Consider the following 23,107-nt stretch of genomic DNA (forward strand, 5'->3'; position numbering starts at 1 on the left):
GTGTCTGTCTCAGGGATGTACACTCAGGTGTTGACTGATTAATTCTGGGAATTAACCCCGAAGCAGTGCCTGGCAGATCCTTTACAACGAGATTGAATCAGAGCGGCAATGAGTGTTTTTGCTGTTTCGACAGAAATAGGGCGGATTCTGGAAATGTTTTTGAGGTGCAGGTGACATGAGCGTGGAAGTAATAATAACAATAGTTATATTAGAAGTAGTAGCCAAAACAAAAATAGCAATAAACATAATAGTAGTAGAAATAATAATGGTGGTAATAATAGTAGCAGAAGAAATAATAATAATAATAATATTAGAAATAATAATAGTAGTAGAAATAATAATGGTGGTAATAACATAGTAGTTCTAGTTATTTTGGCTATTGTAATACCATTTTTTTATGAACTCACCTTATTTTATATCTAGAATTCGGCTGCGTTTATGGAATTACTGATCATTTTTGCCATTGTTTGGTACTGGTACAATGGGCACAACAATGCTATGAAGTTTCTTATGTTATAGAGGGTGTATCACAAATCAGTGATATTTTCCTTCCCAAATTTATCCTGAAGGTCTGTGATATTTTTATACTTCACCCACCTCCCCTCCACTGACAGACTGACGTATTGCTCCGTGCCCCTGGAGTATAATTAAGAATCCATAAAGTTGGGGAAAAACAAAACTCATAAAAAAAATTGATTGATCATTAATTTGACCGGATTATAAATAGCATTACCCTGGGGATTAATGAAAACCAATGTAAATTCATCTGACCTGGAAGGAACATTCCCCGTGCCAAAATACTAATAATTGACTATAATTGTGAAATAATTGACAATATTTGTCACAGCCCCACCCATGTTACCAAAGGCACATGACCTATAACTACATTATATGTATAACTGAATTCTAAATTGTATATTGCTCCCTTGTAAAAACTACTTTACATCCCAACAGAAGATGGAGAAGCAGAACTAAGTGTTATTTTATTACATTTTTTCAATCATGCTTAGGTAACCAGTGCCAGGTAGCTGCTGTAAAGGCAAATACAATTATGGGATGCATCAAGACAGGCCTTGATATACATGACAAGAACAAAGTAATTTAGGGAAAGAGCGGACTGCAGTACCAAGAAATATGATGAAATTTGAGGTTATTCAGTTTTGAAAAAAGATGATTTAGGATTGATGTCATTTCTTCTATCAATTTACAATACAGAGAACTATGTAATGATCTTTTTTTACCCCGGCCTATAGCCAGTACAAGGGGGCATCCACTACGTCTAGAGGAAAGACTGTTTCACTATCAACTAAGTAGGGATTCTTTACTCTAACAGCAGTGAGACTAGAACTCTCTACTGTAAGAGCAGTCACACTATTGAACTTTGATGTTGTGATGATAGCTTCCTGCCTAAATTTATCCAGAAGTTCTATGATCTTTTATACATCACCCACCTCCTCTCCAATGACAGGCTGATGTATTGCAGCGTGCCCCTGGTGTGATGGTTGATTCCATGAAGGAGTTTAAGAAGGGCCTGGATGCAAATAATAATAATTTATATGTACTAGATGACTGCAGAAGGGTCGTTGATCCAGGGTTTTATATGGACAGTTTTATTTGGCATCGAGAGGGGGTTAAAATGTGTCCCCTCTAATATCAGGCCATTTGAACTATCTAATAGGGGTTTATGTTTTCCTCTGGATCAACACTACAGGACTATGTGTAGAACTGGATGGGTGTTTTTTCCATGGCCAAGTGTGTGGTGGGGGAAACAATAGACCCTTCTATCCTGGGTTCCAAAACCCAGCACCATAATGGGGTTGGGGGCATTTAAATTGTTGCTATGAGGCCCCCTCTTAGGACCCAATTTCTTAGGACATACTGGGAGTTGTAGTCTCACAACAGATGGAGAGCCACAGGTTGGAGGCCATTTGTCATTGAGGTTGTTCTTGTATCTTTTATTGGGCCATATGGGCCAGGACTCCCCTTCTCCACATCTTCATGACCAAAATTTACAACCAATTTAATCACGGATTACAGCGTCCACTTGGGAATTAAACATTTGTATCCTGTACTTGGTCCCCAGTGATATATCAAACATAGAAAACAAACAATTGGTTTCAACACGAATGATCCCCCAAAGGAGAAGATGTCTAAACTGCAACATCTTGAGGGAAGATCACCGGGGACTCTGGTGGAAACCAGGGACAGGCGTGTTTACTTATTACTGATACTGGAGGGTTAGGGATTAATTACTACTGAGATGACAAGTCTCAGAGCTTCCTCCAAACCCAAAGCTTCATTATAGTGACGCTACACCAGAGGGAATTGCATTATTATTGATAATCCTATAACATAATGTCGTTTTGCAACAGCTGGAAAGCAACACATTGGAGACCACTGAATTCAAAAATTCTACAATCAGCCATTCGCAATTGTGAATAATTGACAACAGAGAATAGTAGATTATATTAAAATGAATCATCATGAAAACTTTTAAGTCTCAGTATCATGGATAGATTTTACTTGCAGTACGATACAAAACTTTGTAGGATACTTAAAACTTAGCTGGACTCTAAAATATTACAGAACAACCTAGATAAGCTGGCAGCATGGGCGAAAATGGCAGATGAAATGTAATGTTAATAAATGTAAAGTAATGCACCTAGGACGCAATAATAGTATTAATGCATATACAATAAATGGAATAAAACGGAGGATAACGGAACAAGAGAAGGACCAGTGTATTCTGGTTACCAATAATCTAAGCAGCAGCACTCAATGTCAGGCAGCAGCTGCAAAAGCAAATAGGATTTTAGGATGTATAAAAAGAGAAATAAAAACCTCTGATTCAAATGAAATATTACCCCTCCATAAATCCACATCTTGAATATGTAATTCACTTCTGGGCTCAGAACTAGAGAAGGTTCAAAGGCGGGTGACTAGATCAATAAATGGAATGGGAGGTGTCCCTTAAGATGAAAGGCTAGAGAAATTGGGCTTGTTCAGCTTGGAAAAAAAAACGCCTTAGAGGTGATCTTATTAATATGTATAAATATGTGTGTGTTCAATACAAAGAACTAGCACATAATCTGTTCTTTCCAACAACTTTACAAAGGACCAGGGGACATTCATTGCGTGTGGAAGAAAGACGTTTCAGACATCCATATAGGAAAGGGTTCTTTACAGTTAGAGTAGTCAAACAATGATATGCCCTTCCCCAAGAGGTAATAATGGTAGATATTATGTCAGCATTTATATAAAAAATAGATGTTTATCTACTGATGAGTGGCATTGAGGGTTATAATTAATCAAGTGATGAATGACATGTAATTGATTGGGAAAGGTTGAACATGATGGACCTGTGTCTTTTCTCATCCTATCTAACTATATGTCGCCACCTATTGCTAAAATGAAATCGGCCGAAGCACCCGGGTGAGTGCTGAGCAGATTTGTTTCTGAACGGCTTTTCTCGGGAAAGCCAAGTGAGCGGTGTACAGGCTCAATAGAAACTCTATGAGACCGTACACCAATTGCTCGGCTTTCCGAGAAAAGCCGATCAGAAAAGAAGTGGCTCAGCGCTCATCCGGGTGCTTCGGCCGCTTTGTTTTAGTGATCGGTGGGGGTCTCAGTGCTCGGATCCCCACCGATCAAAACTTCTGACAGGTCACTATGACACGTCAGAAGTTTTATGAAAGTTTAGTGACCCTTTAAGAAGCAACATGTCAACGATCAATAGAGAACACAGAGCCCTCCAGATGGAACAACTCCCAAAGCCATGGGGTATCGTATATAGCCGTATAGTGGGGGGGGGGGGGGGCATCCTTCAAGTCCCTGTATGGTCCTCACCTTCCACCATAATTTGTGTACCAAAAACAGCCTTGGTAGTCGCCTAGTAGGACCTTTAAATTTGTAAGCCTCAGCAACTTCATACAGGTGATTTGTCCCAAGTTGGTGACACAATAGCGCATGGACTGAATCGCCATTCCCATCCCTTCAGATGCTGTAGTTGGAAAGCAAGGTAGTAAATCCGACCCAGTCCAGTACTTTACATACTGTGCTTCTCTTTTGGCCCTTTGAATAACAATGGGAGGGGGGGGGGGGGGATTCAGCGGGTGCTACAGAAGATGTCCTAATTTAAAGTGGATCCTGTCGGTGGCAGTGAGCCAATAATAGAGATGGCGGTTATGGCACTGGAAAGAAGCAATAAATGGCATTATAGTGACTATTTTAAGCATTGTGCTGCTATATTTATTGTCGTAAATGTTTTCCGTAAAGAAAAACAAAAAATCCTAGACGTTAATATATACAAGTGTCCAGGGGTGAATACAATGGCTCTATACAGAGGAGGTGTCCATACAATATATTGGCTTTGCAAACGTATACATTAAAGCGCATTTCCCCTGCAACACAAGTTTAGTCACACTGCTTTCCCAGACTCAGAAATTACAAATCCACTTATTCATGTAATATATGTCATTTCCCATAGTGATGCAGAACTAGGATGATTTAGACATTCAGGCATCTAGGAGAGCTGGGTGAAGAGGATGACTGGAGTCATGAGCCCCTTTCCTTTATTTTACAGCTCTGATTTTCATCTCAGATCTTTTGTAGGAGTAATTATAACCCTTGCCCGAGTTCCAATTTATTCCGTCAGCAAAGGATTCGTGTTTCCCGGGAAGGTACATTCCATTCAGGTTGGACTGGTGGCATTGATTGTACCACCAGGCTCCTTTGTACAATTCCACACAACTTCTAGGATCAGGATCATTGTCTTGGTCCAGGGTGGAGAACATCGTCCAATTCTGGTAGGACAGAGAATCTCCTGGACCAGGATACAGTATATTATAGTGACATCCATGACTTGTCTACCACACAACCGTTATTCCTACCATACACTAGACCAGGGGTCAGCAATGTTCGGCACACCAGCTGCTGTGAGACTACAACTCCCAGTATGCACTGACAGCCAAAGGCTTTATTATTCCAGCCAAAGGCTGTCAGGGCATGCTGGGAATTGTAGTTTCACAACAGCTGGGGTGCCGAAGGTTGCTGACCCCTGCACTAGACCATTGTCCTTACCTGCATTACCACTGATAAAGCCTCCAAGTACCAACTTGTATTTCTCAGTCTCCCCCATAACTTTGAAAGCCTGATATGTAGCAAAATAATTGAAAGTGTCGAAATCCTGCAGGTCAATGCGTAGCTCCCATGTACCTGTGACAAAAGGAGAATCAAAAGCACAGATAATGGCAATAGAGATGTGGTTGACACAGTCTGTGCGCTGATGGGGGACCCGGATCCTTCCATATATCATCTTAAAGTGAATATCCATGTTAAAAATCTGTCTGCCTGCAGCCACCACTAAGGGGAGCTCAAGAACATACAGCAGACTGTTTATACATTACAATAAATAGACCAGTATGCAATAAGCTCTTTAGCACCCTCTAGTGGTGGCAGCAAGCAGACAGGATTTTATTATTTAATGCTATGTCTATGCAGGGGATTTGGAGTTCTATATCAGATTAAAAGCTCTGAACCGACGAAGAGATATACATAAAATATTGAGAAAAATATTTTGGACTTATTTAAATTTAAGAAAATGCTGTTCAAGTGTCGAAATTCACTTTCAAAATTATAGTTTTATTCAGTCCCTTCAACACCCTTCATGTTATAACAGCAGGTTCCTCAAAATAAATTTTAATATATTGTAATATACATATATCAGGTTGCACTTTAAATGGGGTTTCTGATTATAGTATTGTAGAAGACATGTCATAAGGGTCACAATGATGGGAGTTTGGGAACTGCAATCCCATTGAGGACCCAAAACTTCCAATGATGGACGCATTGCCACCGTCATAGGAAGGCCTGATGAACCTTTACCTGATGATGTTATTTCATGAATATTATCATTCCCCAGCCAGAACTCAGATAGACGGCTGCCAAATCCCATCTTGTAAGACGCCCAATCACGTAAGAAATCAACTGAACCATCGTAACGTCTCTGGAAGACCTACAATTAAACAAAAAAACACATCTATACCGTGTGGCTATGAGTTACACACAGATGCTACAGCATCCAATAAGATGCGGAAACCTGGACTTTTGTATTTTACATATCCAAACATTGTTCCACTACGTCCAATGTTATTTTCTAGTTTTCCTGGTTATTGGATACCTGAATCATACCTAGATACATGGAGTAGGACCCCCATCATGCCTCTATCTCAAGAAAACATCTGTAGCATTGACTATCATTTGTGGATGCCGGTCAAGGCACTAATATTTTGGTAGCCGGCCAAAGGCTTGAATATTTATTTTAGAAGTAGGAGCCCATGCACCGTAGGCTCCTCTAATAACTCTAAATTGTCATTGGTTTGTGGTCATTGTGACTTGTACGTGACAACAATTCATGAAAAGACGTACAATCCATCCTCCTCCATCAGTGTGCATATCACATAGGACTCTTAGTGGTTTACCGCCGTCAGGGTATATGGTGTACCAGTCACTGAGGGTAAAACCTTTCTCCAGCAGTGATTTACAGTCCCGTTCAGCTGTAAGACACAAAAATAAAACAAAAACACAGCGTAAAAGGAAAAAGTGGAAGATGTGGGACCGTAATAAGTTACAGTATCTCTCGGATCTCGGACAAAGTTGACTGGGGTTTGGCAGTAGACACATGGATAATTTGGTTGATTCCTTCACCGCCTCGTCTCCCCGTCCATCATTCCATTGGCTTCGACCTGTCCCGTCTTATGTCTTCACTATTCTCCAGATATCGGCCCAACCAGCACCTTCACTTCTCTTCTCACCCTCTCACCTTCAGGACTTCTTTCTTGCTTTTCCCCTTTAGGTTTTCTACCAAGAAGAAGCACACAACTATTCCAGCCCTACTGAACACTGACGGACACCCACCTTTTTTTCCCGTATCGGTTTATTTAAACAAACTCCACTCTTGTCCTGTAAATTATAAAGGCTTTGTTCTCCCTGTATTCCCTGTTACAGTATAGTTTCTACATTGTGGCTATTATCTACAAAACCCCTTTTTTTTCCACACCAGGAAATGTGTCAGCTGTATATTAAAGGGGTTGTCTCATAAAGACAAGCCCTTCTCTAAAGAACGCCATGGGTCCATCTCCGGGCGATCAGCTGTTATTCTGAAAGAAAGCGCTGACTGATGTAGTATTAGGCTTTGTTCACACTGGCATCATGGCTTCCGAATGGCATCAGACAGGCCCCATTGACATCAAGGATAGTGCTACATGCTGTGCTATTCTGGTGTTCAAAAGCCTCAATGGAACCACTAACATTGGCTAGAGATGCAGATGTGAACATAGCCTTCAAGGGATTGTTCAGTTTCAGCAAATGAATGTTATTTTTATTTTATTTGTATAATTAAAAGTTATACAATTTTCCAATATACTTTTTCCATTAATTCCTCTAGGTTTTCCAAGATCTCTGCTTGTTGTTATTCAACAGAAACATTCATTGTTTACTTCCAGTGGATAAAATTCTGTCCCTGGTCATGTGATGGACACACAGGTGCACGGCTCGTTACAATATCAGAGTTGTGTCTTGTAACGATCTCAGCACCTGTGTGTCCATCACATGACCATGGACAGAATTTTATCCACTGGAAGTAAACAATGAAAGTTTGTACTGAACGACAACAAGCAAAAATCTTGAAAACCCTGAGGAATTAATACAGAAAGCAGATTGGAAAATTGTATAACTTTTAAACATACAAATAAATTACATTAATTTGCTGTAACCGGAAAACCCCTTTAAATGCCGGGTCCGCCATCAAGAGAGCTGCTCTTGTTTAGCGGCTTGATGCTCTTGCTTATGGAGGGAGGTCATGAGAAGGAGACCCCCCACTCTATTACTTCCCTCTGCTTTTATGAGACAACCCCTTTAATTACTTTTTCCTACCCATGGGTTAGTTGTCAGGATCATACAGTAATGCTCTGACTAAACTCCACCCAGGGTAAGGAAAAATTATATTATTTACTTATTCGTTATACAGAGCGATGCCGGTAGGAAAGTCACTCACTATACAAAGCTTCCAAAGAACCTGGATCTCCCTTATCTCCTGCATACAAGAAGAAAGACATTATTTTAGATGGTTTTCATAGCTTGATATTGGTTAGATCATACACGTAGTTCAATAAAATGTAATATAATCGAAAATCTTTGCTAATATTTTTAAAAAACATAAATGCATCATGATATCATAATTCCTTACAACCTACTACAAAATGTCAGTTTATTACTTTACCTATTGGTCCTTGAAGTCCTGGATCTCCTGCATTAAAATAAAAATGTCAAATGATATAGAAGTGTTTGTTTATGTAGAATATGATCCACCGAAGTGAGTAGATGTGCAAGTCAATGACATAAAATGAAGGGGCCTCATAACAATGAGGAGGAGGAAATCTGAACAGGTGAAACCATCAAATGGGAGAGAGGAATAGATGAGTGAATGAGACGGTAGTAATGATGCCAAGCCTCCGCAATATTTCCATTCAGGGGCGTATTATAGTAGCTGGTTTGGAGAGGTCCTTCTAGGAGGTTGTCATGTTTTTGTTTGGAGCCACAAATGTCAAATCGTCAGACCACCTATGGAGACAACCACCAACACCAACCTTGTATTCCTGGTGGCCCAGCCTTTCCTGGACTTCCTGGAAAACCTAAATAAATAAAAAAATCCATTGCATTGACCTTACGACAAAGTATCAGTGATGATATATTTCCTGGGAGATTGCAAAAGAGGCATTTTGGTAAGTAGCCCATGGCCCTGTACAGTGTATGGACCAATATATATTCTCAAATCTAGACAGGGGCAGATAAACCATCACTCCAGTCATGACTATAGCTCCTTCATACTTAACCACCTTGGAAAGTTTAAATAATGAATATCACCAGGAGGAACTGAGCAGATAACACCTGGAGAAGTTTTACTAGATACAAGCTGAATAACTTTTCTATACAGCAACAAGAAATACTTTAGTAGACACATCTTAGACAATATTTAGTAGATACCACTTGAAAAAGCTTCAGTGAAAATTTTCTGGACACCATCTAAATAACATCTAGAATCACTTCAGCTGGTACTACCTACAGAAGCTTCAATAGATAAAACCTGCAGAAGCTTCAATGAACATGTTAGAAGAATCAGTATTTACCACCTGGGAACTCTGTAGTAGAAACCAGCAAGAGAAGCGTCAGTAGATATAGCTAGAAAAGCTTCAGTAGATACTACCTGGAGAAGTCTCCACAGATACCGGCTTGGGAGATCTCCCTTCATACTACCTTGGGAAGTCTCCGTAGATACTACCTTGGGAAGTCTCCATAGATACTACCTTGGGAAGTCTCCGTAGATACTACTTTGGGAAGTCTCCGTAGATACTACCTTGGGAAGTCTCCGTAGATACTACCTTGGGAAGTCTCCGTAGATACTACCTTGAGAAGTCTCTATAGACACTAACTGGAAAAGTCTCTGTAGAAGTCTCCGATGATACTCCCTTGGGAAGTCTCCGTAGATACTACCTTGAGAAGTCCCCGTAGATACTACCTTGAGAAGTCCCCGTAGATACTACCTTGAGAAGTCCCCGTAGATACTACCTTGAGAAGTCTCTGTAGAAGTCTCCGAAGATACTATCTGGAAAAGTCTCAGTAGATACTACCTGGGAAATATTGGCCTCCCATAAAACAGAAGATAATTGACCACACTCAGTACACTTTTTTTTAACTGAACTACAATATAAACAATAAACTTGACTTCTTCCTCAAAGAATGTCATGATCATCTGTCATTTGAGCTAATCAACATACTTTTTTTTTTCATCCCTGTAACAGAACTATGAGTTTTTAGTCCATCCGGCATTAAAGACACCAACCTCTCTCTCCTGGTAATCCATGTTCTCCTTTGTCTCCTTGGGCCCCTGGGACTCCAGGACATCCTCTAAGAATGGTCAACTGCTCTGTGCCACCTGTCAATTACAAAAACATAGTCTATAAATTATATTTCCATATGTAGGCTTCATGCAATGTATAACTTTGAATATGGATTGTGACTTTCTAAGCAGTATTATCCCTTCGTACTTTACATTTTGAGGTGTGATACAATAGTCAACAAAAAAAATAAATGTATTTCCTACCTGAATAACAAACTTTTCCATGAAATATTTTATTGATATTGCATTTTTTTTTTTTAAAAAGACAATGATCAATTTGTAATATGAATGGTATTACCTGGTTTCTCTATATAGGAATCCCATAACACTGACTTACCTGAACATGTATCCTGAGCATTACTAAGGGTGATGACCAGGAAGAGGACCATACAAGTTGAGGAGACCATCTCAGCTTCAAACGGGAGATCTCTACTTGGGTCTGAATTTGGTTTGTAATAGGACAACCTCCTTATTTATGTGCTAAAATGATGTTGTAATTCCACCCCTTTCTCCACCCAACATCTGGCAAATGGAAAGGTTAAACCTTCTCTAAAGAATGTGTTTCCTGGTGTCTACTATAAAAACACAGATATCACCCTCCGAGGTTAAGATTTCATGATAACTGCATCCAGGATCCACATAAACAGGTGACGTGAACAGGAATTGTTGCTATGATAATATAATCTGATATTCCGCATTGATCACGTCAAGTGTTGGCAAATGTGTCACGTTGAGCCCAAAACTTTCTATTAATTAAAAAATATATATTTTTTTATTTTTTACCCTCTCACTAGGTTTTAAGTGCTGGATTTATTTTTTATGTTTTCAATTGACAACTATATATCTCGGACGTGAGGATAATTGCTCTTGAGCTACTCAACTGTGTCAGGTCTAGGGCGTATGTACATAAGCTGCTATGGGGCCCAGCCCTAGTTGTTTTTAGGCTATTAGGGAATACGGATGTCAGAGAGTAAGGTCCCCCGCTTGGGACCCCCTCTATTAGTCAGAATAGAGAGCTGCTAACAAAGCGCAACTCTCGCTCTGGTGGACTCAGCCCATCCATGTATTACATGGTTAGCCATTCATTTGAATGGTCAGCATGTAATTTGCGGCCAGCCGCAGCTTCGCCTGGAGATATTATCTGATCACCAGGGGTTTCAGAAGTCATGAAGCCTTGGTGATCAACTTCAATGGAAAAAGGAGTTACCTTGGTGTCACTCAGCTTTCTCAAAAACAGATATAACTTAGAAAGTGCCTAGACTGGCTGACCATCTAATGTGTATGGGGGTGCCCGGACTCCACCAATGGAAGATGTCGGAGGACTACGGATTGGACATGTTGGATTTCAGCATGCCTGATCTTTTGTTCTCAGGGGAGATAGGCCGCCAGATGGCAGCAGCTAATTCCCCAGCTCTCCCCATTAAGAACACGCATGTGTTTTGGAGGAATAGCCGTTGGCCGAACTAGCGTTCGACCATCAGCTATCTAAGGTGTATGAGCATCGTAAGAAACGTCTAAATGGGATTTTTGATAACATAAAAAAATTATGACTGAGTATATTTAAAGGGCCATTTGGAATTGTGGAAACCGATGAGTAAAATATTATCTGTGCTGGGATCATCACTAAGTGCATTGGTAGACGTTCCAGACCCCCAACCCATGTCACCTTCTGCCAACTAGGACAACCTTTGATTAAAAAAAATATATATACTATTTAACGATGGGTAATGTAGTGTTACTTGATTTTCCAGGATAGTTCCAGTACATTAGAGGAACAGTAAATAAAGAGTTCATGGTTGCTCAAATAAGAAAAACTATTTTTCACTAGAGATGGAATTACAGATATTTCGACATATGGAAGACGTGGATGTTTCATATTTCATACGGATGTCTATTTATAGTGTGCACAGTATTAAATTCTTAACTTAAATTATTAACTTATTCTAGATGACTGTAATAGATGCCTACAATACAAATATACGTGACACTTGTCTGTCCACTCTTCCCGATGAAGCAAAATATCTTCCTCGTATTTTCAGCACTTGCTCATATGATGTCTCCTCACAACAATTATTATACTTTGGATAAGGAACAATACTGTAAACCACTCTACAATACATTAACTATGCAACAAAACTTCAGCTGTATGCAGGATGGCACGGTCCTGGGCATAGTGCCATGCTCACAAAACACTAATTATGGTGGCAACCAAACCACGATCCACATATTCTATAACCTTCCCTCCAGCCGCTGGAAACCCAGAATCCACTAAGGAAGTCCACTATGCCCATGTAATGATTGGTAAACCCAACTCGTATAGTTGCCTCCTCAAGGACCCTATGTATCAACTGCTAAAGCATAGAAGCCAAAACCAAATTTTCATAGTCTTTCCTGGCCCAAAAAATTCCAAGGTGGCCATCACAGGCCTTTTAGTAGTAGACCCTCTGTTTTGTAGCCAGACAAGGAACCCAACTCATCCAGTTCCTAAAGTAGTGGCTGCAAAGATTCCTTGGGATTTGCAGTCATAAGAAAGATGTCATCAGCAAATGTAACCACCCTTAATTTGGGGAAATCCATACCCACTCCCCAGAAGCTGGAGGTAGTCTGTAGATGATAAAACAGGGGATCTAACGGTAAGAGAGGGCAGCTTTGGCGTCTTCCCCTAAATAAGTCTAGGTACAGGGTTATTCTTACCGTTAATCATCAATGTGGTCGTGACATCCGTATACATGAGCATGACGAATTGGCGAAACTGTGGACCAAATATACGCGTGTAAGGAAGGCCAAAACACCTTATCAATTGCCTCGTCAGCATCTAGACTGAGCAGCATTAATTGTGGATGAGAAGGGTCTTGCGCCATCACTGTAGTGGCAATGGCTCTTTGAGGGTGTGACGTCTCGGGTAAAGCCTAATTGTGTTGGATGAATGATATCAGGAAGATTGGACCGCAATCTATTAGTCACGATTTTAGTTAGATATTTGTAATCTTGGTTCATAAGAGTAATAAGCCTATACAGTTGTGGGAGGTCATGGTCCTTGCCAGGTTTTTGTTAATATTATGGCGCTAGGGTCTGTAAAACGGCTGTATGCCTTCTTTATCGGCTAAATTGTATAAGGTTGTTAACGTAGGTATAGTTTCTGGGGAGAGAAGTTTGTAATATTCGGCCGTGAAGCCACCTGGGCCAGGGAAAGCTTTGCAGGTGGCCCACGATCTAGGGGTTTGTGGACCCACTAGGCTGCTCCGCCGTAGCGAAGAGGCAGCTGGCCAAGTCACAGTCAATACACAAAAGTCTATACAAGAAGTACGTAGCACGAAAGTACCTGAGATAGTCAAGACATTTGGCAGGGGCTTTAGCACGGATGGAGGTGGATGTGGCAGGCTGCGCCAGACGTGGCAGATGACAGCAGGTTGCGCCAGACGTGGCAGATGACAGCAAGTGAAGCAGGTTGCGCCAAACGTGGTGGATGACAGCAGGTGCAGCAGGTTGCGCCAGACGTGGCGGATGACAGCAGGTTGCGCCAGACGTGGCGAATGACAGCAGGAGCAGCAGGACACGACTCAAATCACTAAACAGGCTCAGGCACAATAACACAGCACGGGATACAGGATACAGGTAGCAGGGCACGGGAACACTGGGAGCAGGGGAACACTAAGGGACCATTTGCAAGACTAACATGGGAATTACAAACAACGCTCAGGCAATGATCGAAAGGGCAGGGACCTTTTTATAGTTCAAGGTGATCAGAGCATAATTAATTAGTTAATTACATATGCGCGGCAGGAACCAGCGTGCGCGTGCCCTCTGGTGACCACTGTGGGACAGAGCGGACGCATGTGTCGGCATCTCCGGGGGGGGGGGGGGACGTTGCCAAGAAGAGGAGGACATGCGGGAGGCATGTAAGAGGAGGTTGTGGTCCATGACCGCAGCTGTAACAATGGTGTTGTCCAGATGAGTAACATTATCATCTAGGAAAGTGGTCTTGTGGAGTTTAAGATTTGTGTGGAAGTCATCGTAATCTACAGGGTATGTGGGAAACCTCCAAAGCTGAGACTCGGTCTGTGACTGAAGTGCCTGTATCATAACCATGACTGAGGCATGGCCAGATGTTGCTTTGGCATGGATGGTGGCTACTAAAAGCCGATCAACCAGACCAGTTCATAGGAGAACAACGTCTCGGGGGGAAAACGAGTCATGCACCTTGGCGTAGCACATATATATCCCAAACTAGACATTCAAGGTTCTCCATACATTAAACAGCCAAAAGTCTTTCATAAACTGCAACTCCGACCCAGGAGGCTGGGGTATGTTGTTATATAGGGGAAGAGCGATCTAAATGTGGGATAAGAACATTGTTAAGGTCACCACCGAGATCAGATTCAGGGGATGTTGACTAAGAAGGTGTTCGGTCCATTTATATCAAAAGCCAAGGTCGGGTTATGCTGTACTATTTACCGTGCATATGGTACTTTCCTGGGCCTTATTGACATCTAACATGGGGCCATAAGCCTACAAGGGGTCTGCAAAATGCCAAAGGTATTTTGCGGACTACAACTTGTTTCTGCCCACTACCCTTTTTTACCTTATAGCAGGGGTGGTACCCCATTTGTACTGCTGCCCATTACTGTGTCAATTATTTATTGATGATATTAAAAGGGGCGGGTCTGTGACAGCCACAGAAAATAGCTGTCACTGAACCATTAGATGTTTGGATCTTGTAAATGCAGTAATAAAATTTAAAATAGCTGCGCAGGTAAACCTGGGTAGATATAAGATAAAACGGGGAAATATTTATTTTGGGTGGAGTTACCTGTAAATGGTGCTCTGTGACTTCCTGGTTGATTGAGCTACTCTGTGATATATTATAAAGCAAATATTTTACTTGTCAAAATCTCTCAATCACGTCCACCTCAGCTCTGAATAGTCAATTTGTGACTATATTGAGTAACAGGACAAAGCTCAGTTGACGGACTGTAAGAGAACAGCGGCAGTCATGGGGACGTCGGTCCGGGTCACACTTTATTCTCTTCTCTGGTCTATTGCTGCTGTATGCTGTACTGACAACACATGTTCAGGTTAGTTAATTTCATGCTAATGGTTGATTTATTAATCTGTACTTAAAATAAAAGGGGTGGAGCTGTGACAACCACTTATTTGTTTACTTAAAAAATATATATTTACTATGAGTTTTTTTTGTTTGGTCCAGATGTAATAGACCTTGGAAACAGATGGAAAAATAGTCTGGACCTTCTGCAAGGGTGCCCAGGCATTGTTGGGAAAAGAGGACCAGATGGAGTACCAGGAATGCCAGGATTAGCAGGTAGCATTGGATAATATTATGTGTTACATCTTTATATCATAATGAATATACAAATGAGTACAAAACTACAAGTGTATGTATATAAATATCAAAAATACTCAAAAAAAATACCAAAAATTACAGTGAAAATGATCTTCTAGAGGGGTCCTCTCAAACAAGATCGCCAAATACATTAAGGAACACTAATGTACATTAATACGTAAGAAAATTGACAAATTATCGCAGAAAAATCTGGTTTAGATCAGGGGTGGTCTTCTCAAAGAGGTGGTCTTCTGGAAGGTTTTTATACCCAAAGAGTTGGCACAAAAATCCTCCACATCATAATAATTTCGTGACGTGGTGATTTAATGGTTGGAACTGTCACCCTGGGGTCCTGGGTTTCGAATCAAACTTTGTGCAGTTTGTATGTTCTTCTCATGTTTGGTGGGTTTCTTTTCATGTTTGGTGGGTTTCTTTTCATGCTTGGTGGGTTTCTTTTCATGCTTGGTGGGTTTCTTCCATGTTTTCCAGTTTCCTCCCATACACCAAAAACATACTAATCAGATAGATGGCCTTCCTTGAAACTAACCCTAGTGAAAATAGATTGTAAGGCCCACTAGGGATGGGGCCAATGTGCAAGTCTGAATTTACTCTTCTTGTCCAATTCATTTAACACAGGTAATTCCGGTAGTCCAGGAGAATGTGGCCTTAAAGGTGATAAAGGTAAATGAAATGTGTGGAGCGATAAAGACATTTGGTGTCAACTGACCTTATAATTTCTGAAGAGACATCATATATACGGCAGTTAGATTGGTATCTTTCTGGGGCTTGACCCAAATGCCATGTACATGTGCCAGTTGTTGCAGGTCACATAGATTATGCTTCTAAATCCTTGAATTATTGGTGATGGAGATTGCTAGTCTGTTCCCGAAACCTCCATTGAACAGAATGGAGAGAGCCGCGCCCTCACGCGACCTTCTCTCCACCCTCCCCGCCTGGATTCTGTGGTCAGCGGCTGCCGCACCAGGAGAAACCGAGGTCGGTAGACCCCCGTTCTCCAAATAGGTGCGGGTCCCAGAGCAGGGACCCGCATCAATCAGACATTTAAGGCAAATCCTATGGAGGGAATAAGTTGGGAATACCCCTTTAAACAGTGTTGACGTGCTTGACATTTAGCTTGCCACGTCAGAGCAGTTATTAGACGCTGGCCAGGCATCCATAGGAGTCCTTCATCATCAAACACACAAATATTGTCTGGAGACAGGATGGAATGTCTTATCTCTTCTTGGGAATACATCCAAGGTTATAGAAAACATCTTACCCTATATCATGGCGGATCAAAACAACACGGCGCATAAGCAATAAATAGACTACATACATTTACACTAGCACTTCAGACTTGAAGGTGTGGGTGTTGGTGGAGTGACCGGTTGGTCGGGTGACTGGTGGCTGTGGGTATTTTAGGCTGGCGGAGCCCCGACTCCTGAGAGGACTCCCCACGTAAAACGTTCTCATTCTGCTGTCCATTTTACAGATCATTTTTCTTTTTTCATAGGAGACTCTGGTGAGACTGGAAGTCCCGGAGAAGTAGGAACAGCTGGGGCACCAGGTAATGTCTACTAGATGGATAAATATCTTACTTTTTATCTATTGTATATAACTGAACTAAGGTTTGTGTCTTAATAGGAGACATAGGAGAAGATGGGCCACAGGGGGCCAACGGTAAGACACTGAAGATACCCTGAGCTATAAACTAAAATAACACATCAATATGATAAATATAATAGTAAGATTTCTTTATAGAAATGTACAGGGTTCACTTACTTACTGCATGTATTTCTTATCTGCTCTTTACAGGAGAAAGAGGTGACCCCGCAGAAGGTAAAAATAAAGAACATAAAAGAAAACGTCTAATATAGTTACTGTGACATATGGGAAAGTGGTTTTATCTCCTATCTATCTATCTATCTATCTATCTATCTATCTATCTATCTCATATCTATCTATCTATCTATCTATCTATCTCATATCTATCTATCTAATATCTATCTATCTATCTCATATCTATCTATCTAATATCTATCTATCTATCTCATATCTATCTATCTCATATCTATCTATCTATCTATCTCATTATCTATCTATCTATCTCATTATCTATCTATCTATCTCATATCTATCTATCTATCTCATATCTATCTATCTATCTCATATCTATCTATCTATCTCATATCTATCTATCTATCTATCTCATATCTATCTATCTATCTTATATCTGTCTATCTATCTATCTATCTATCTATCTATCTATCTATCTCATATCTATCTATCTATCTATCTATCTATCTATCTATCTATCTATCTATCTATCTATCTCATATATATACAAATTTGGTGTGATCTCTTGACAATATTTTCTAGAATCCCCCTGTATGGCTTTGTTCACATCTGTGTTCTCCATCATGGGAGCAGCACAACAAAAAGCCGAAAAACCGGAGCTACCGGATCTGTAACATAACGGAAACCAACATCGCCCGATGGAACCCATTGACTTTAAATAGTTCCATCGGGTTGTTGCCATGATGTCCTATCAACATGCTGCGCTATTTTGTCTGGCAAAAACAATGGATTCTGCAATGGAAACCCCTAACAGAGCCTCCGACGCAGATGTGAACAGGTCCTTATTGAATAAAAAAGTCTTAGTGGAAGACTGAATATTGTTTTACCTACATAGTTACTGGTTACTAATATTGTTGGCCATTTAATCTATAAAAAAAATATCAAAGTTAAAGAAGTTTTTTGTTTGGTCCTAGATCCAAGGAACTGTAGAGACCTACAGCATCTAGGACTGACCCTTACTGGATGGTATTACATATATCCAAATGGAAATCCCATGAGAGTGTTGTGTGACATGGAAACTGATGGTGGGGGATGGATTGTAAGTCTTAGGCAATGAACTTTAAACCAGGGCTAGATGGGAGTACATCATGCAACCTCGCTGCTAAGTGAAATGCGCCCTCATGCGACTTTCACAGAGAATTCAACATTAGAGAATTTTATAAAGAACCATTACAACACCTGTATAACAAATTTATTTTCTAATTGTTTAAAATAATGCAAGGGCCCATGCAGGATTGAGGCGATGGTGGAAAAAAGTGGCACGCAACGCATACCACGACAAATTTAGCTTTGTTTGGTCACGCCCCTTGCTACTGTCTTAAATTTGTAAGCCACACCATCAACACAAGAGAAAAAATAAAAGTGTAATATAGAAACACCTAATTTATACGGTACAGACCTACACTACCGGTATACAAATACCAATATAATCAATAATACCGCCATACAGTGACTATATGATATATAGACTTATAAGACTTCTCCTGACAACTGCAGAGTTTGCTGCCCAGACATCTTAGGCCCGTCGTATCTTCACCTCATCCCCACCCTCTATAATTACACAAATTCAGACCCCAGACCAGAACCATTAATTCATTCAGACCACCATAGACTTCAGTAGACACTGTAGGTTAGCTCGACCCACTGATCATATCTCTATATAACCTGGCGGGGTTTGAGTTCTTGTTAAGAGTTACTATAAGTTTATATCAACCAAGCAATGTCTTTACAGGTTTTTCAGAGGCGTTGGGACGGTTCAGTAGATTTTTGTCGAAACTGGGACTCCTTTAAGAGGGGATTTGGGAATCAGTGGAGTGAATTTTGGCTGGGGAATGAAAACATTCATTTATTGACATCCACAGGTACGGCTACATTCATGATGATCGTATGTATATAAAATGTGTATCCCAGATATAGAGGAGGGACCCCAACCATAGAAGCATAAAGGATGTATTTTTGAGTTTGCCTCCAGAGATCTTTTTAACCTCAAGTCCTTTCTTGGTTAAATATAGTTTTCTGCATTTTACAATGATTATTTTGATGTAGCTTTTGGGGTTCCTATTTCTAAACAGGAGTGGTGCCCATAACAAAAAAGTAAAAATGGAGTCCCCCAAGGATGAATAAAGATCTATGGAAGTCAAGTGACAATTTTTTGGAGGGAAATTGAATGTAACTGCAATAATACTGCCCGAAAACAGAGCCATGTAGTGCAAAAATAATACCACCATACAGTGCCAAATATCAGTGCCATACAGTGCTCAAACAATACTACTAAATAGTAATGCCAATATACAGAATGTGGGACTCCCTACAATTTTTTGGAAGCAGGGAGAAGGAATGCTATAATGCCCCAATAACATGTCATGCCTAAAGAATACCGCCATATACTGAACACATAATATTCCCTTAAAGTGCAAAAATAACAGTGCCATGTAGTCCTCAAATAATAATGCTATACACTTCTAAATAAGACTGCAGCTCGCACCACAATGTGGAGGCTCTGCAGTGGTGGATGCCCAATGGCAATTATCCCTTTTGCCCATCCAAAAATGCAGAACGCCTTCCTGGCAAACACCCACCCAGACCTAAACAATTCAGATATCTACTAGAGAAATTGGTTTTCCAGGAAAATAAACATTTTCTTTACATAAACCTTAGAAAAGAAACAGTTTACACCCCCGGTCACAATTCTGCCCTGTAAACTTTGGCCATTGTTTTCGTAATATCTATACAACCATGGACTATGTATTCAAATCTGGCTCAACGCCCCTGTGTAGGCAATGGGCCAGGGACGTGACATTGAGGACAGTGAATTTGCCTGTAATGTTTTTGATTATTTTAATGTAACGCATACTTGTGAACCCACAGACAAATTTGAGCTCAGAATCGACTTGGAAGACTTTGATAACAATTGTGTCTATGCCACATACAGCAACTTCAAATTAGGAGGAGAATCGGAGAAATATCCTTTATATTTGGGGAATTATACCGGAGGTAGTGCAGGTAATATTCTTTTATTCCAGAAATAAAGATATATGGGAATTCACAAGACTAGAAGAAGGAGACTCAGCAGAGAACCAATCACAAAGCTCCTCTGATAAAGTAACTTATGTTAGTGATAATTTTTCAAAAAATACCGATACTCCCGCTCCATTTTTTTTTTTTTACAGGGGATTCTCTGTCTTTCCACAGAAATCAGAAGTTTTCTACCATCGACAATGATAATGATTCCAGTAGGCGCGTCAATTGTGCTGTTTTTTATACCGCTGCCTGGTGGCATAAAGATTGCTTTGATTCCTCCTTGAATGGGGAATACCTGAGAGGAGAGCACAGTAAAAAAGGAGGTGTCACTTGGTCGACCTTTAAGAATATTCAGTACTCACTTAAGTTCTCAGAAATGAAGTTCCGTCCAGAATGAGTGAAGGATTGTGAAGTCGACCTTACGAGACGCAACAGTAAAAATGACTGCATTACCCGGACCCGGACACTAAACTATGACCACAATATTTCCGTCTGTAAATGACCTTAGGGGATTTTGAAATTGAAAAATATTATTCCGAATTACACAAATAAATATAAATGTTGTGTAGAAAACATACAGAGCATTTAAAGGGAATGTACAGGATTAGAAAAAACATGGCTGCTTTCTTTAAAAACACTGCCCCACCTGTCCACAGGTTGTGTGGAGTATTGCAGCTCAGCTCCATTCACTTTAATGGAGCTAAGCCGCAATACAAATCACTAGAGCAACATATGGACAGATGTGGTGATGTTGTAGAAGTGAGCGGCCATGTTTTTCTAATCCTATACAACCCCTTTAACTCCGTGATAACCTGTAACGTAATAGTACGTTACAGAGAGGAGTCCGCTAAGGACCTTCTGTACTATTATGGCGCTCTGATCGCACGGGCACTGCCATTGTGCCTATGCGATCAAGAACAGGGCCTCGACTGTGTATTACGTTGTATTACGGTCCTACTTGACGAAGGAGTTGAGCAAAAACGCTGATCTCCATTATTTAACCCATTGCACGCCACGATCAAAGTAGATTTCCTGTGATGGAATCTATAACTATTATTTAAAATCACAAATAATTAAATATGGGATTAAAAAATGTATACAAAATATAAAAAAAAAATGCATTTTATTCTATAATGGTTATAAAACAATAAATATAAAACTATGAAAAAATGTTCACAGTGTGTTATTTTAATTAATTAGCCTTGTTACTTATTTTGTACTGAATAATAAATTATAGTCTGTATTATACTCCAGAGCTGCAGTCATAACTCTACAGGCTTCAGAGCTGAAATCTTCCAGCATTCCCTGCTTGTTCAGTGTCTTCACAGAGCTTGTTCTAGTAATTTGTATTCTAGGAAGAATAGTAATTTCACCAGACAGTGGATAGTAATCTAACGTAGGACAAACTAACTGTCCACTGCATTATAGAAGCTCAGCTGAGCAGGTCGGGGTTTGTCTATTATCATGCATGCTGACTATTTCCAACATCAACCAGCAGAATTGGGACTCAACTTTTAATGACGATGGTATTAATTGCTCAATACACCCCTTTGTGTCAATATCTGCTTGCTTTACAAATTGGAAAGCAATTTGCATATAGTTAACACCCATTGTGAACAGTTGAATATTTCCTTAAGATTGACAGGTCACAACTATCAAGTAGAGACAACCCCCCTTCTCCATTATTATTGTTCAATTCTCTGTTCCAGCATTAAATACATGAATGCCTACCTAGTCCTGCTAGAATGTAACGGAATGGGCCATTCACCCCCAATGAAGCACTCAGTATTTTCATTGTTTATCTAAGTGGCTGAGTACATTATAGGAATTCAGAGGTTGTTATAGCTCCACCCCCATGGCTAGTCTCACTGGATTGCAATGCTGCAGGGTCCCCTGAAAAATAAGTTGATCACAGATTGTCCCACTGCTAGGACCCCCAGCATTCTACTAAAATATGTGGAAGAACCCAGCAACAAAGGCAAAATCACTGTGTAGCGCCACCGCAGGTGAAATGAAGCATTACATGGTGTCCATTAACCCCTTCCCGTCGCAGCTATTTTGTCGGCTTTTAATTTTCGTTTTTCCCTCCCCACTTTCCAAAAGCCATAAAGTTTTAGATTTTTCTGTCGATAAAGCTGTATGCTGGCTTGATATTTGTACCATATAATGTACTAGGAAACATTTTACATTTTTCCGCCAATTAAGCGGTATGAGGGCTTATTTTTTGTGGGATGAGCTGTAGTTTTTAACCATTTTGAGGTACATGCAAGTTTTTGATCACTTTTACTTCCATTTTTTGTGACAGATGAGGTGACCAAAAAAATAGTGATTCAGGCATTTATTTATTTTTGACTGTGTTCATCATGCGGGTTAAATAATGTTAAATTAAAATAGTTTATATTTATATGGATGTGGCGATACCAATTAAGCTTACTTTATTTATTTGTTTACAATGTTTTAGGGGGATACTTTTTTTTTAAAACTTTACTTTTTTTTTGTACATAAAATAAAAAAAATTATTTGACTCCTTTTTACTTTTTTTGATAGTCCCTTTAGGGAACTTAAACCAGCGATCATTGGATCGCTTGCACGATATACTGCAATAATAATGTATTGCAGTACATAGTGGTTCTGACAGTCCCCTATTAAGCCATGCCGGAGTACAAAGATGGCAGACTTTCGTTAGGCTCCCAGGCTGATTTGACAACCATCAGCACCTGCGATCACATGGCGGGGCGGTGATGGGCTGCCTGAGGGGGCCATCCCCATTTTTTTAACAGCTTAGATGCTCCCTTAGCTAGATTACTCCATCATAAAATGCTACTTTCTACCATTTTTAATGCCCATTGAACAGGCATCCAACACTACTTGTCCATCAAACATTATTTGCTACGTATACTCCTCTCCTCTGTGATGTCACTTTCCTGCAGAGC

General features: G+C 40.3%; 2 protein-coding genes across 4 annotated transcripts in view; one reads left to right on the forward strand and one right to left on the reverse strand.

Moving 5' to 3' along the window:
• Positions 1-3,587: 3,587 nt before the first annotated feature.
• The window catches only part of LOC142659160 (ficolin-2-like), a 39,218-nt gene continuing 19,698 nt past the window's right edge, over positions 3,588-23,107 (reverse strand). Inside the window, exons 3-10 of one of the 2 annotated variants that reach the window (XM_075834982.1) lie at positions 9,899-9,991; positions 8,646-8,690; positions 8,279-8,305; positions 8,054-8,092; positions 6,427-6,554; positions 5,884-6,013; positions 5,080-5,214; positions 3,588-4,822 (exon numbers count right to left, since the gene is read on the reverse strand). In XM_075834982.1, coding sequence (XP_075691097.1) covers positions 4,572-4,822; positions 5,080-5,214; positions 5,884-6,013; positions 6,427-6,554; positions 8,054-8,092; positions 8,279-8,305; positions 8,646-8,690; positions 9,899-9,991 — 848 coding nt within the window. In that variant the 3' untranslated portion in view covers positions 3,588-4,571. Of the gene's footprint in view, positions 4,823-5,079; positions 5,215-5,883; positions 6,014-6,426; positions 6,555-6,820; positions 6,859-8,053; positions 8,093-8,278; positions 8,306-8,645; positions 8,691-9,898; positions 9,992-23,107 lie in introns of both variants that reach the window. The other variant, XM_075834983.1, reaches the window with a different exon arrangement.
• Positions 14,674-21,344, forward strand: LOC142659159 (ficolin-1-A-like). Of its 2 annotated transcripts, none has more exons than XM_075834980.1 (10): positions 14,674-15,030; positions 15,162-15,275; positions 15,933-15,977; positions 16,810-16,863; positions 16,941-16,976; positions 17,112-17,135; positions 18,068-18,192; positions 18,886-19,015; positions 20,022-20,156; positions 20,346-20,542. In XM_075834980.1, exons 1-10 carry the CDS (start codon positions 14,949-14,951, stop codon positions 20,456-20,458), a joined length of 858 nt encoding a protein of 285 aa, XP_075691095.1. In that variant the 5' UTR covers positions 14,674-14,948; the 3' UTR covers positions 20,459-20,542. The 2 variants fall into 2 exon arrangements, with proteins under 2 accessions (XP_075691095.1, XP_075691094.1); XM_075834979.1 differs by having other exon boundaries at positions 14,677-15,030; positions 20,324-21,344.

The sequence above is a fragment of the Rhinoderma darwinii genome, chromosome 8, assembly GCF_050947455.1.
Source record: "Rhinoderma darwinii isolate aRhiDar2 chromosome 8, aRhiDar2.hap1, whole genome shotgun sequence".
NCBI lineage: Eukaryota > Metazoa > Chordata > Amphibia > Anura > Rhinodermatidae > Rhinoderma > Rhinoderma darwinii.